Source organism: Budorcas taxicolor, chromosome 11, assembly GCF_023091745.1.
Source record: "Budorcas taxicolor isolate Tak-1 chromosome 11, Takin1.1, whole genome shotgun sequence".
NCBI classification, from domain to species: domain Eukaryota; kingdom Metazoa; phylum Chordata; class Mammalia; order Artiodactyla; family Bovidae; genus Budorcas; species Budorcas taxicolor.
Window position 1 is genome coordinate 127,632,480 of NC_068920.1, and position 15,611 is coordinate 127,648,090.

At 37.8% G+C, this 15,611-nt stretch overlaps 1 protein-coding gene across 3 annotated transcripts in view; it reads left to right on the forward strand.

Annotated features, from left to right (window-relative positions):
• ANXA4 (annexin A4) overlaps positions 1-13,409 on the forward strand; it is a 75,050-nt gene extending 61,641 nt beyond the window's left edge. For all 3 annotated transcript variants that reach the window (XM_052647928.1, XM_052647930.1, XM_052647929.1), the window contains 5 exons: positions 620-713; positions 6,448-6,543; positions 7,133-7,191; positions 8,196-8,318; positions 12,368-13,409. In XM_052647928.1, coding sequence (XP_052503888.1) covers positions 620-713; positions 6,448-6,543; positions 7,133-7,191; positions 8,196-8,318; positions 12,368-12,427 — 432 coding nt within the window. In that variant the 3' untranslated portion in view covers positions 12,428-13,409. The remainder of the gene's footprint in view (positions 1-619; positions 714-6,447; positions 6,544-7,132; positions 7,192-8,195; positions 8,319-12,367) is intronic.
• Positions 13,410-15,611: the final 2,202 nt, after the last annotated feature.

Sequence of the window (15,611 nt, forward strand, 5' to 3'; positions counted from 1 at the left end):
GAGATAAGCCCAAGGAGTGACAAAATGTATCAGTGAAGGGTGTTTTGAGAAATTTAACAAGCCAGCTGGTGGTTATAAATGAACAGTGGGGAGAGAAGCCACGTGCCACTAGAGAGAAGTAAATCATGGGTCATTCTAGAGTGATGGTGTCCAATAGAACTTTCTCTAATGTTGAAAGTGTTCTACAGCTTCTGTGTCTAGTATGGGTAGCCACTAGCCACATGTGGCAATTGAGCACTTGACATGTGGCTAGTATGGCTGGTGGGGGGGGGGGTTGAATTTTAAACTTTCTATAGTTAATTAAAATTCAAATAGCCACATGTGGTTAGTGGCTACCATATGGAACAGCCCAAGTCTAAGAATGCCTTTTGGTTCTTAAGACAAACCACGAAGTCTGCATGTTTGCTCTGACTCTCCGGGAGATATCATAGAGTTCCATTAGTCTTACACCTAAGGAAAAATCCTGAGTCATTTCCGCTCACTGCCAACACCAATTCTACCCCCGTCACCAGGAAAATAAAACTAAGCCAACTCCCGCTCTTTGAAGTTCTGGAAATATTTACAGATGTCCTGGTGCCTTCTCTGTTGCGTTTTAAACTTGTGCTTTGTTTGGCTTCAGGACCTGTATGAGGCTGGAGAGAAGAAATGGGGGACAGATGAGGTGAAATTTCTAACTGTTCTCTGTTCTCGGAATCGAAATCATCTGTTGCATGGTAAGGCACTTGCTTTTTTTCTAAAGAAACTATTTGAAAGATAGTGAAAATGATATTACCCATAACTGATAACTTTTATTCCTTTACTTGGTGCAAAGACCTAATTAAACTGAACTGTCTTAAATGTCTTAGCTTGGAAACTGTTGAGTGCAATGATATGCGTGAGAGTCAATTGCTGGAAGATTAATTATGAGTAATTAGCAGATATGTTCATAGAAGTTTGGCATTCCTGTTTGTAGGAAACTCGCTTCCATGTCAATCTTTTTTTTCTAAAGTAGCTCTATTTAAATTTAGTTATATATGACAAAATCTTTAGTACATCAGCAAGTAGTAAAATAGAAATATTTGTTGACATTTATTCTTATTTAACATCCAAGTTGTAAAAGCTAATAGAAGTAATTTCTTTAGGGGGTATGTTGCAGAAGATGAAGAGTGGATAATTTCAAATTTTGTTTCCTATGTGTAAAGTTTCCGTTTTGCTTCTGATAGTGCTAGTCTTTGTAATGTACTTTTGAGTTCTTTGGGGAAAAGGCACTATACAGCTGTAGAATATTTGTTGTCTGGTTTTTCTTCCTGTAGACAGTGATAAAGGTTTAGTAAGATATTGCATCTTTTATATAAGCTCTCTAGGTGTTTATGCTGTATCCTAATTTTATAAACTCATCATGCCCTTATAATCACTCACAGTTTACAAAACTGGTGAGAAATTGGAGACGAATGAGTTTGCTAAATTGAAAACTTTAAAAAATAATTGAAAATTACAATATATTTGAAAGTTGCAATTATTTCAGGTATTCCACACTGACAGTAAGTGATTATTCCAGTTATTAAATGTCATGAACTATCATCAGATGCAGGACTTCCCAGGTAGCTCAGAAAGGATCCACCCGCCAGTGCAGGAGACCCAGGTCCAATTCTTGGGTCAGGAAGATGCTCTGGAGAAGGGAATGACAACCCACTCCAGTATTCTTGCCTGGTGAATCTTCACGGACAGAGGAGCCAGGGATGCTACAGTCCGTGGGGTTGCAAAGAGTCAGACACGACTGCGCACACAAGCATCATCAGATCCACCAACTTCTGATTCAGCTCCTATTCTTTTGCCTTCCCTTGCCTGATTATTAATAAAGCACATCTCCCCCTGGTGATACTTTTCAGGAACTGCATGTCCTCAGAAGTGGATTTAATGCAAATATTAATATATTTTTAACAATTTTCGCTTCTAGGCACAAGTCAGTGGTGTAACTTGTGCTTGTAAGCCACTGGAAGAAAATCTTTTAAGCATTATTTGAACAAAGAAAACATCGTAGTGTTCTTACCAACCAACAATAGTGAGGATTCATAATAACTAAAATTATGTTAATTCTCTATCTTCCAGGTGCAGTGCTTAGTAATATTATAAGTATTGTTTGTTGCAACATAACAATGAAAGCAGACATTATTTTCCCCATTTTCAGTTCAGTCACTCAGTCATGTCCAACTCTTTGCGACCACTGGACTGCAGCATGCGAGGCCTCCCTGTCCATCAACAACTCCCAGAGTTTACTCAAACTCATGCCCACTGAGTCGGTGATGCCATCCTCCATCGTCCCCTTCTCCTCCCGCCTTCAGTCTTTCCCACCATCAGGGTCTTTTCCAATGAGTCAGTTCTTCGCATCAGGTGACCAAAGTATTGGCGTTTCAGCTTCAGCATCAGTTTTTCCAATAAATATGCAGGACTGATTTCCCTTAGGATGGACTGGTTGGATCTCCTTGCAGTCCAAGGGACTGTCAAGAGTCTTCAACACCACAGTTCAGAAGCATCAATTCTTCAGCGCTCAGCTTTCTTTACAGTCCAACTCTCACATCCATACATGACTACGGGAAAAACCATAGCCTTGACTAGATGGACCTCTGTTGGCAAAGTAATGTCTCTGCTTTTTAATATGCTGTCTAGAGCAAGCGTCTTTTAATTTCAAGGCTGCAGTCACCATCTGCAGTGATTTTGGAGCCCAAAGAAATAAAGTCTGACACTGTTTCCACTGTTTCCCCATGTATTTGCCATGATCTTCATTTTCTGAATGTTGAGCTTTAAGCCAACTTTTTCACTCTCCTCTTTCACTTTCATCAAAAGGCTCTTTAGTTCTTCTTCACTTTCTGCCATAAGGGTGATGTCATCTGCCTATCTGAGGTTATTGATATCTCTCCCAGCAATCTTGATTCCAGCTGTGCTTCCTCCAGCCCAGCGTTTCTCATGATGTACTCTGCATAGAAGTTAAATATGCAGAGTGACAATATGTGGCCTTGACATACTCCTTTTCCTATTTGGAACCAGTCTGTTGTTCCATGTCCAGTTCTAACTGTTGCTTGCTGACCTGCATACAGATTTCTCAAGAGGCAGGTCAGGTGATCTGGTATTCCCATCTCTTTAAGAATTTTTCACAGTTTATTGTGATCCATATAGTCAAAGGCTTTGGCATAGTCAATAAAGCAGAAATAGATGTTTTTCTGGAACTCTCTTGCTTTTTTGATGATCCAACGGATGTCGGCAATTTGATCTCTGGTTTCTCAGCCTTTTCTAAATCCAGCTTGAACGTCTGGAAGTTCACGGTTCACGTACTGTTGAAGCTTGGCTTGGAGAATTTTGAGCACTACTTTGCTAGCATGTGAAAGAAAGAAAGTGAAAGTCACTCAGTCGTGTCCAGCTCTTTGCGACCCCATGGACTATACAGTTCATGTAATTCTCTAGGCCAGAATACTGGAGTGGGTAGCCTTTTCCTTCTCCAGGGGATCTTCCCAACCCAGGGATGATTGAACCGAGGTCTCCCACATCGCAGGTAGATTCTTTACCAGCTGAGCCACAAGGGAAGCTAGCATGTGAAATGAGTGCAATTGTGCGGTAGTTTGAGCATTCTTTGGCATTGCCTTTCTTTGGAATTGGAATGAAAACTGACCTTTTCCAGTCCTGTGGCCACTACTAAGTTTTCCAAATTTGTTGGCATATTGAGTGCAACACTTTCACAGCATCATCTTTCAGGATTTGAAATAGCTCAACTGGAATTCCATCACCTCCACTAGCTTTGTTTGGAGTGATGCTTCCTAAGGCCCACTTGACTTCACATTCCAGGATGTTTGGCTTTAGGTGATTGATCACACCATCGTGATTACCTGGGTCGTGAAGATCTTTTCTGTATTTTCTGTGTATTCTTTGCCACCTCTTCTTAATATCTTCTGCTTCTGTTAGGTCCATACCATTTCTGTCCTTTATTGGTGCCTATCTTTGCAAGAAATGTTCCATTAGTATCTCTAATTTTCTTGAAGAGATCTCTAGTCTTTCCCATTCTATTTGTTTCCTCTATTTCTTTGCATTGATCACTGAGGAAGGCTTTCTTTTCTCTTCTTGCTGTTCTTTGGAACTCTGCATTCATATGGATATGTCTTTCCTTTTCTACTTTGCCTTTTGCTTCTCTTCTTTTCCCCATTTTAGAGTAGAGAAAACTGAGGCTTAGAAAATGTGTCAATTGGATTTTTTAATTCCAAGTGATACACACTAAATAATTACATAGGAAAAGAGGAGACAATATAAAACGGGATAAAAAAGACAGGGAAAATGCTAGCAGTTCACTGTACTGAAGAGAGCTGAACAGCTCTAGAAAGACTAGAAATCAAGGCAGTTCTGGGAAATCTCAGTAGAAGGGAGTCATGGATTCATTTCTAAGGCAGAGTTTTCAAAAATCAGGTTTTCATTAAAAATGCTGATTCTTGGATTTCCCTGGTGGTCCAAGAATCTGCCTACCAATGCAGGGGACATGGGTTCCATCTCTGGTCTGGGAAGATTCCACATACCATAGAGCAACTAAGCCTGTGTGCCACAACTACTGGGCTGGCACGCCCCAGATCCTGTGCTCCTCGCAACAAGAAAGGCCACCACAGTGAGGAGTCCAAGCCCTGCAACTAGAGAAGACCTCCCACCCACTGCAACTAGAGAAAGCCCAAGTGCAGCAACCAGAACCCAGGATAGCCAACAATGAGTAAAATAAGATTACAATGCTGATTCTTGAACCCCTACTTCAGATAGGCTGATTTAGAATTTCAGAGAGTGACACCCAAGTAGTTTAACGGGTTTCCCAGGTGATGCTTACATTGTCTGCGGTTAAAAATTACTGTGCCTTTAGCCATCCTCATGGTCTGCTCAGTCAAAAAATTTCCAGGAGAGTAAGGCTGATTGGTCCTAGTTGAATGAACTGCTCACTCAGTTGTTAGACCTTATGGTATATGTTCAGTGAAAGGAGTGTCCCTGGTTTGACAGTCCTGTGAGAATCACTGATGGAGTTGTGGGATAGCATTCCAGAGAAAGCAGTGTTAAGAAGATAAAACAGACACACACTCTAAGTAGGCTCCAAAGGAGACAGCAAGAGAGGAAAATATGTATATAACATTTTAAAGTGCTTGTGTGTGCTTAGTTGCTCAGTTGTGTCTGGCTCTTTGCAACCCCCATGGACTGCAGTCCACCAGGCGCCTCTGTCCATGGGATTTTCCTGGCAAGAATACTGGAGTGGGTTGCCATTTCCTCCTCCAGGGAATCTTCCCTACTCAGGGATCAAACTCACCTCTTATGCATTGGTAGTTGGATTCTTTACCACTGAGCCACATGGGAAGACCCTTAACATTTTAAAATATTTGTTAAGAAAGGGGAGAATTTTTAGTTATGTTAAAGTCTATTAAAAGATGCAACCAGATATTCTCAAATGTGACCAAGTTTAGAAAAGGTTGAATTGCTCTAATTTTTAAAAAAAATATAGTTGGTTTACAATGTTGTGTTACTTTCCACTATACAGCAGTGATTCAGTTATGTGTATGTGTACACACATATATATTCTTTTTCAGATTCTTTTCCTTTATAGGTTATTACAAGATACCAAATATAGTTCCCTGTGTTCTTCAGTAGGATATTATTGTTTATCTATTTTATATATAGTAGTTTTTATCTGCTAATCCAAAATTCCTAATTTTTCCCTCCCCTGCATTTTCCTTTTGGTAACCATAAGTTTGTTTTCTGTATCTTTGAGTCTGCATCTGTTATATAAAGAAGTTTATTTGTATCATTTTTTTAGATTCCACTTATAAGTGATATCATATTTTTTTCTCTGACTTCACTTAGTATGATAATCTCTATGTCCATCCATATTGCAGCAGATGGCATTATTTCATTCTTTTTGATGGCTGAGTAATATTCTATTGTGTGTATGTGTGTGTGTGTGTATTTATATATATCACATCTTCTTTATCCATTTACTTGTTGATGAACATTCAGGTGCTTCCATGTCTTGATGTAAATAGGAATTCCTCTAGTTTTGATGAGCTGAAAGGAAGATGAATGTACAGGTGATTGCCAAGCAAAAATTAAAGAAGAGATACATTCTGCTTATTAAAGAAACAATGAGAAAAGAAAGTGTATCTTTCCAGATACACTCCAGTCATAAATCTCCACTTTATTTGGTGAAAACAGATTCCTACAGAAGGGAAATGACTTGCCTTATGTCTTCCAAGATTCACGACATTCCTTCCACATCTCCTCTGGCCCATTCCACTTGTCATAGGCACCCTGGTTCTCACCCACGTTGCTAACTAGTTTCCTCTTGAAAAATGCCAGAGAATAACCAGTAAAGTCTAGTTAAAAGTGCTCTTTCTCTTAAACATTTTAGTTTCCTCTATTCTTTTTTTATTTTTTATAATTTCATTTTGTTATCGTTTGTAGTGTTTGATGAATACAGAAGGATAACACAAAAGGATATTGAACAGAGTATTAAATCTGAAACATCTGGCAGCTTTGAAGATGCTCTGCTGGCCGTAGGTAAGCTGATAGGAAATGGGGCATGGAGAAACAAATGTTTACAGGCTTTCCTCCTTGTTCTCAATTTGTCATCATGGGTTGTAGAAATTTTTTTTCAGGGATAAAAATTTTTTTAAAGCACTCATGATATGCGAGCCAGAATTTTAAGTGAGAAATACTATATACAGCCTGATTGTTATTGTACCATGTGGCTTTATATATTTTTATATCCTTTGTGCCTTTATATCTCAATACATGGAAAGGTTAATCCTATACTAACTGCTTCTTGCAAGTCTGTGAATGGTTAGAACTGATAACTATTTCATATGGTACAGATAACAATAATCTGTTTGAAATTTTTTGGTGCCTTTGCTTTAATGGCCTTTATTAAGTATTTCTTCAGGAACTTGACAATAAATTGAGGGTACTTTCCACCTGTGAAAATGCATTTAGCATATTCTATGCTCATAAAACATTGTTGGCTACATTTTTCCAACAAAACAATCAAGAGATACTATTTCAGACCTTGTAGAAACAATGAGAACAACTGTCACTTTTTTCTCATAGATTGTATCTGTAATTTTTTTCATTTTTTTAATTCTCTTGACAGTAAAGTGCATGAGGAACAAATCTGCATATTTTGCTGAAAGGCTTTATAAATCCATGAAGGTAAATGGCCTTGTTGTTGGCGTCTGAATGGCTCTGAGGGTCTTATATGTCCACCTTCATATGCTTATTTACATACCCCACACAAAGTAGCCAAAATCAGCTTGAGCTATTCAGTTAAATTCTCCAAATACTTCACTGAGTGCTTGCTAATAATAATGCTAGATAATATGTATTGAGTACTTATATAATGTGTGATCACTCTTCCTAATGCTTTATATGTATAATTTTATCCCCATAACAGCTCTGTGGGGCACGTACCATTACCAACTTCCATTTTATAGATGAGAAAACTGAGGCATAAAGAGGCTAAGCAATTTGCTCAGGGTCCTAATGGACAGGAATGCCAACCCTGGCAGACCGGCTTCAGAGCCCCAACGCCTAACCATGAATGGTACTCTGTGCAAGCACTCTTGCTGAGGGGCAAGAGAGATCAAAATCTGTCCTTGCTCTCAGAGAACTTCTAGCCTTGACAGGAAGGCAGGTATGTGCAAAACACCATAACAACAAAACAAAATGTAAGACAGTCACTGAGGATCCAAATATCATAATAAGGACACAAAGGAAAGGGTATTTTAAAAAAAACATTTGTCTGGGGGTGAGGATCAAAAACGAATTTATAAGGAACTGGTATATTTAAGCAGAGCCTTAAAGGAAGTTTTACATCAGAGGATTTTACATGGTAGGAAGGATGATGAAGCTGCAAAGGGAAGGATGACATGGTGGGTGGATCACTGTAGGTGAGGCAGGCGGGCTGGAGAACACAGGGTATGTCTCTAGAAGGGCAGAGGGTGGTCTTCTCTGGTTGGCACACAGAGGGTTGAAAAAATAAGTTGGAGAAAGCCTTGAGCTCTATGAGGAGGAGCCACATTCCACAGGCCCCTAAGGTTGTAGTCCAAAGGACGTCAATGGAAGACTGATACATAGTCTTGCCTTGATAGACTAACGAAGGGCCCTGTCTGAAAACCAGCTCAGCTCTCTATGCAGGGATCTGGTTTCTTCCTTAGGGCTTGGGCACCGATGACGACACCCTTATCAGAGTGATGGTTTCTCGAGCGGAGATTGACATGTTGGACATCCGGGCAAACTTCAAGAGACTCTATGGAAAGTCTCTATACTCCTTCATCAAGGTGGGTCATGGGAGCCAGGGGAAAATGCTGATGAAAGGAGCAGGTTCTGACCTAGGTATTTAGACACTTCCTATCATCTCCTTCTTGTCAGATATCCTTCCCTTTAAAGATGGTACTCTCAAATATTTCCAGTCTCTCTCCTTTCACATGGATGTGAATCTTTCTGCCTGGTTAGAAACTGAAAATATCTGCCTTCTAAATATAGTGATTATTTCATGTGGATCCCAGACAGAGAAAGATTATATTTTAATGAATGGTCTTAAGAGCACAATTTCCATTTCTACCTGCTTACAATAAAAGGTAAGCTACTGAATCAGTCATCCAGAACCTCATCCTGGGCCAGCTGAGGTCTGCTGAAAATAAGGGAAAACATGATGGTTATCCTGGATTGCTGTTCTTTACCTGGCACCAGACTTCTAGTCCTAACATGGCGTGGGGAGTAATGAGAAATGATTGACATTTCTCAAAACCCCTCATTACTGGGATTTTGCCTTTGAGGAAACCAGAAGGAATATGAAATATGAAACCAAGACTCATGTCCCTAGAAGCTGGTGTTGCCAGCACAGTAAATGTCAAGTCAGGATTTGATCTGTGAATTAAATATTCTGAATCCTACTCATAGCTTGGAGAGGTGTAGCTACTGGGTGATTTGAACTACAGAGTTTCTAACTATGTCTACAAGACATTTAGAAACTTGTTTCTACTTCTGTACAATCTGTGAGGTCATTTTATTTTGCAGTGCTGAAATTTAGCTAGCTGTAAGTAAAACAATTGTAAGATTCAAAGATGACCGTAAATGAAGCTATGGGAAAATATTTGTAACATATAATATAGGGTTAATATCCCTATCTGAAGAGCTTGTACAAATTACTAAGAAAAAGGAAAAAAAATCCAAAAGGAAAACTTGGACAAAAAGAAAACATGAGCTCTATGAAAGATGAAACACAAAATGGACACTATTATGGACAATGTTTAATTTCACTAATACGTAATAGATTACAAATAAGAACGGATCATCATTTTTCACTAAATACCTTAACAAAGTTTAAAGAGATCATAACCAGCTTTGAGAAAGGCTTGGGGAAAACTCACCATCTATCACAGAAGCACTGTAAACTAGTCTAACTTTCCTAGGAGGCAATTTGGCAACAAATGTTTAAAAAATAAACTATACCTCTTATTTAGCTATTGTTAGTGTTTAAGAGGGAGAAGGCAATGGCACCCCACTCCAGTACTCTTGCCTGGAAAATCCCATGGATGGAGGAGCCTGGAAGGCTGCAGTCCATGGGGTCACTAAGAGTTGGACACGACTGAGCAACTTCACTTTCACTTTTCACTTTCATGCATTGGAGAAGGAAATGGCAACCCACTCCAGTGTTCTTGCCTGGAGAATCCCAGGGACGGGGGAGCCTGGTGGGCTGCTGTCTGTGGGGTTGCACAGAGTTGGACACGACTGAAGCGACTTAGCAGCAGCAGCAGCAGCAGCAGCAGCAGCAGCAGCAGCAGCAGCAGCAGCAGTGTTTAAGAATTTCTTTAGGGGAAATAATAAGATAAAGGTGCCCTAATGCACAGAGTGGGAGAAAATATTTACAAATCATATCTAATAAGAGTTTACTATCCAGAATATATAAAGAACTCCTACAACTCAATAACAAAGAGATAAACAATCCAATTAAAAAATCACAGAGGGTTTGAATATCTTCATACCTACTAAGATGGCTATAATTAAAACAAAAATGAAAAATAACAAATATTGGTGACATCGTGGACAAATTGGAACCTTGTGTATTGCTGGAGTGAATGTAAAACGGTGCAGCCACTGTGGAAAACAGTTTGGTACTTCCTCAAGTAATTAAACATAGAATTACCACATGACCCAGCAATTCCACTCCCAAGTATATATACTCAAAAGAAATGAAAACGAGGTTGTACACCAATGTAAACATTACTCATGATAACCAAAAAGTGAACACAACCCAAGGGTCCATTAACAGATGAATGTTTACAATGTGGTAGATACATACATAAAATGAATGAAGTTTCTGACACATGGATGAGCTCTGGAAACATGCTAAGTGAAATAAACCAGGCACAAAAGGACAAATACTGTATATGATTCTACTTACATGAAATATTTAGACTAGGTAAATTCATAGTGACAGAAAGTACACTAGAGGTTATAAGAGGCTGGAGGAAGAGGGGAACAGGAAATTCTTGCTTAGTGGTTACAGAGTTTATTACATATTATTTTCATTTTTATTAACTAATAGGGGATGACTCAAATTATGGAAATTCCATACAATGAAATACTACACAGACCCTAAAATGATGGGGTAAAAAATATTGACTTGGGAAAACAGCTCAACAAATATATTTACATTATGTGTTTGTATATGTATAAATATGCAAATATATGTGTTTACACACACTCATATCATACAACACTGGAAAGTCTAAAAATAAAGACTAGATGGCCCATTCAATAACAATTGCCAAAAGGAGCAGGTTAGAAATAGAAAATATGTAAATAATTTTAAAAAGACAGAAATGAGGTTAAAAACATAAGTTATGATAATAAATAAACTCCCAGATTAGGTAAAAATACAAAATCTTACTGCATGCTGTTTATAAAGAACAGCAGAAATACAGTGATATGTAAGAAGCTTAAAAAAAAAAAGCCAGGGAAAAGAATATTAGACAAATAAAAGGAAAGCAGGGGTTATACTATAAGTAAAAAGAATTCAGGACTTCCCTGGCAGTCCAGTGGCTGACTCTGGGCTCCCGGTGCAAGGAGCACAAGCTCAGTCCTTAGTTGGGATCCCTCGTGTTGTGCAGCATGGCCAGAAAGAAAAAAAAAAAGAATTTAAGGGGGAAAAGTATTAAACAGAAAAAGTGGATCACTGTATATTGATAAAAACTACACATTACAACCAAAATTAAATTACCATGAAACTTTAGGTGCCAAACAGTACTGCGTTCAAATATACAAATAAGAAACTTGAGACTTCAGAAGAAGATGTTGATGGGGATACTTTGCTGGATACGTTTAACACATCCTTATCTTTTGACAGATCAATGAGGCAAAGTATCAACAAGAGTATATTAAGGTTTAAATAATAAACATTAAACTTTGAATCCAATCCCATCTTTTCTAGTCACCCATGAAGCACTAACAAAAACTGATCTATTATTTAGACCATGAAAAATTCTACATAAAAAATTATTTCTTCTTTCTAGAAGGCTATTTTGCAAACCATATTAAAGGAAAATGCACGGACATTAATCTGGCAATTCCCATTTTATGAAAAGTTATTCTGAATAAAGTGTTAAAATGTACAAAAATGTCTGTTCATTACAGCAGTGTTTTTAATAGTGAAAAATTGGAAACAACATAAACACCCAATGCTGCTGCTGCTGCTGCTGAGTCGCTTCAGTCGTGTCCGACTCTGTGTGACCCCATAGATGGCAGCCCACCAGGCTCCCCCATCCCTGGGATTCTCCAGGCAAGAACACTGGAGTGGGCTGCCATTTCCTTTTCCAATGGATGAAAGTGAAAATAGAAAGTGAAGTCGCTCAGTCAATGGGGGGAGATCAAATAAATTATTTTACCTATGTAAAATGGAACACTCTGTAACCATTAAGGAATGATGTTGTGGAGGAATATTTAATAATGGGAAATCAACAATATTAAGTAAAAAAGCAGAATACAGATGAATACTACAATCTCATCATGTAGGAATCTAGATGCATAGAAAAAAGTCAGGAAGGATATACAAAAACTAAAATGCTAGGCATAGTAATCTCTAGATGTTGGAATTATGGATGATTTTTATATTCTTTTATGTCTTTATTTTCTACATTGAACAAGTGTTCTTTTGTAATAAAAAATAACAAATATCATTAAAAAAAAAAAAACCCTCTCCTAGAAAAATCCAGGCAAGACCAGAAAAGTTAACCTAGGTGACTTTGAGCTGTATATTCTATTTTGAAGCCTGTTTCTCAGACTGTAACTCTGCTTTTCTTCCCCACCCCACCCCCAACTCCACCAGGGTGACACATCTGGAGACTACAGGAAGGTGCTGCTCATTCTCTGTGGAGGAGATGATTAAAATAAAATCCAGAAAGCCCAGGAAGATTTCCTACACTTTGAATTCTTTTTAACTTAATTTTTCTACACTGCTATTAGCATTATCTCAGAATGCTTATTTCCAATTAAAACGCCTACAGATGCCTCCTAGGATATAGCCTGTATTATTATTCATCTATAATTACCCACTATGATGCTTTAAAGCTGTACTTGCATTTCAAAGCTCATAAAACCTAAAAGGACATTTCAAATTAGAAATAAGAATGTGCTCCATGTTTTCAACAGATCTCTTCCTGTTTGTGTTTCACAGAAATTAGGGTATATTGCATTATTTCATATTTTCTTTTTGGAGAAAACTATTGAAGTGGAAGACTGGAAGACTGTTCTAAAATCTCTTTTATTCCCTCATTCTGTTATTAAGAGTGGCTAGTCATTTCTTGATTTGAAATCGTCAGCGTCTAGTTAGTAAGAGTAGCTATCCATTTTTCTATTTTACATAGTCATTGTTTGAAAGCATCTACACATCTGCTTTGTTTAGGTTTTCATATAAAGTGCTAGTTGATCTTAGTACTAAGTTCAGCATTGGAGACTCCCTCCATCACAGGTTAAGGTCAGTTAGACTCTCCAGGTTGAAGTATAACAAACTCACTGACTTGTCTGAACAAATTCAACTCTGTGGTTATACAGATCATATATGTCTGACTATCAAACATAAATGCTGAACATTCCACAATATCAGGGTTAATAATAATATAATAATAATAATGGTCTTAAGCCAACTTGAAGATGAATGTGAAAAAATTAAGTGTCAAACTGCATATTCTGGTGATGGCGTAGTGCTCTGAATTTAAAAATTTTTGTGCTAAAAATAATTTTTAAATCATTTTAATTTTGTTGATTTGAATACTTGCATTTTGTTGATTTACACTTGCACTGTGCCTTTCAACTCTAGAATTATTGTAAAGGTGTACTTGGATTTAATTTAAAAGTTCAGTTTGCATACAACACAGAAAAATAATTCCAATAAAATATGGTGTCTTTCAAATGAGGTATATGTTTTCTCTGCTTGACTTTTCTGCTTTTGAGTTTTTTCATCCTGGATTCTAAGTGAGATCTTTTTGAAGGATTTATGTGACTCAATTTCTATTAGAAAGTACAGCATTAAGAAAAATAACATATTTACCCTTACAGCTGTAAAACTAATGTTAACATATACCAAACTCTACTTAATGATAGAAAATAGTATATTTAATTTATCTCTAGAAATGAGTGATGATCTCAGTTCTACTAAGTAGAACCTTCATATTAAATAAGAACATTTGTCTTCTTTGTTCATTCTGTAATATTTATTGTATTTTGATGGGTGAAATATAGGGATTTGTTTCTTCTTGCCTACTGCAAGTGCTTGACTATTGGTGAAAGCTATTTACGTGAATATTTAGTCGTTGCAGTTAATTATAGGAAGTAGTACTGCTGCTTCAATACCTACCTAGCAGAGCATGCAATCTCCAGGTCAACTTTATTTAGCTTTGGAAGCACTCCAAATTTTTGGTGATTTTATCTTTAAATTACATTGTTGGCCAAAAGAGTTCATTCAGGTTTTCCCATAAGGTGTTACAGAAATACTTGAATGGACTTTTGGCCAACCCAATATATGACTTAGCCAGAATTTTAAAACAAATTGTATATGTTGATGGGAAGCTTTCTAGAGAGGCGGTAAAGCCACCCTGGGGGGAATGATTGTTAAGTTGAACAAGCACAACTTTGTAATATGCTTAGGAAGCAACTTAGTTTTTTTCTCCCACTATCCATTTACATTTATTCATTGGGTCTAGTTCTTCTCCTGTCTTTAGATGAAAATTCTAGATAGAGGATAGGGTCATGACTTTTCTGGTCATTCTTAGGTTTTAAAAAGTCCTACTGTGCAGGTCATAAAATAATGTCATTTCAGTAATGAATGTTTTCAGTTAAAATTCCAAACTTCATTTACAGTTGAGGCTTCTCCCCTTGTTCAGCTCTGGTTTACTGCCAGCAGGAAGCTGGCATTTGGAGACAGTGATCTGGTGGGCTTCTTTTTTCACCTTGGCTTCCTTCTAGACCTCCCCTTCCCAACCTAGCAGGAAGGAGGAGAGTAAATGGGAACAGGAAACTTTTTACCTACTAGTGCTGTGATGGTAGATGATCAGTGCTGTGTGATGCTATCAGATGTTTAAAGCTAATTCTTAAACACAATCCTAAGTTCCTTTACAATCCATCATCAATAAACTACTCATCTCTGGTTCCTTTGGCAAAGCAAATGCAGTTCTCCTTTTTCAGCCCCTAGAAACTCAGGCTCGGTGCTAAAGTCAGTCATGCCACCCAGTCCTTTTAGACGGGATCTAAGATGATCCTACACTTGCTGTCTTACAGTGGCCCACAACTGTTCATGTGTATCCTTTTGTGCTGACAAAAGGTATTCTGGAGGTGCAGCAGGGGATCTGCTCCTCCCTTCTCCATTTCCCTTCTAAACTACCTCAGCCAGCCTCTCTCAGTTCATATTTCTGAATGAGTACACTGGGACCCTAAGTTACATATACCAGTGATGGGAGTATAAACTAATGCAATCATTTCAGAGAGCAATTTGGCAATAGATAATAAAGTTCCCAGCAAATTCACTTCTGGGGATCTGTTTAGGGAATCTCTGCACATGGTATTCACTGTTGCTTTTATGTGCATTAAAGTAGAAACAACCTAACTCCTTCAGTGAAGGAAAAGATAAAGAAATTTTGGGTTAGTCACACAATGAGTAGTGAAAATTAACTAGAGATTGGTCAACTGATTAAGTCTCAAAAGTATAATCTTGAGAGAGAAGAAAGGTGCAGAATGATAGGTATGAATGATTCCATTAAATTACATGTCTAAACGTGCGAAAGAAAATATACTGCTACAGGTACACATATTAAAACATGCATGGGAATAATGATCTAACCATTCTGAGGATAGTGTAGAGGGAAAGGGAGTTTCTGCCTATCTGTATTGTTCTACTTGAATGAATCAAAGCTAGTATAATATACTGAAGTTTTTACTGAAATTTAAGTTACATGGACCAATGCGTCCATAGGTATTTATCATATTAAAGTAATTCATTTTAAGTATTCCATTTGTGGTATTTCATTATAAATACTGTCATTATAAGGGCTTCGCTGTGGCTCAGCAGGTAAAGAATT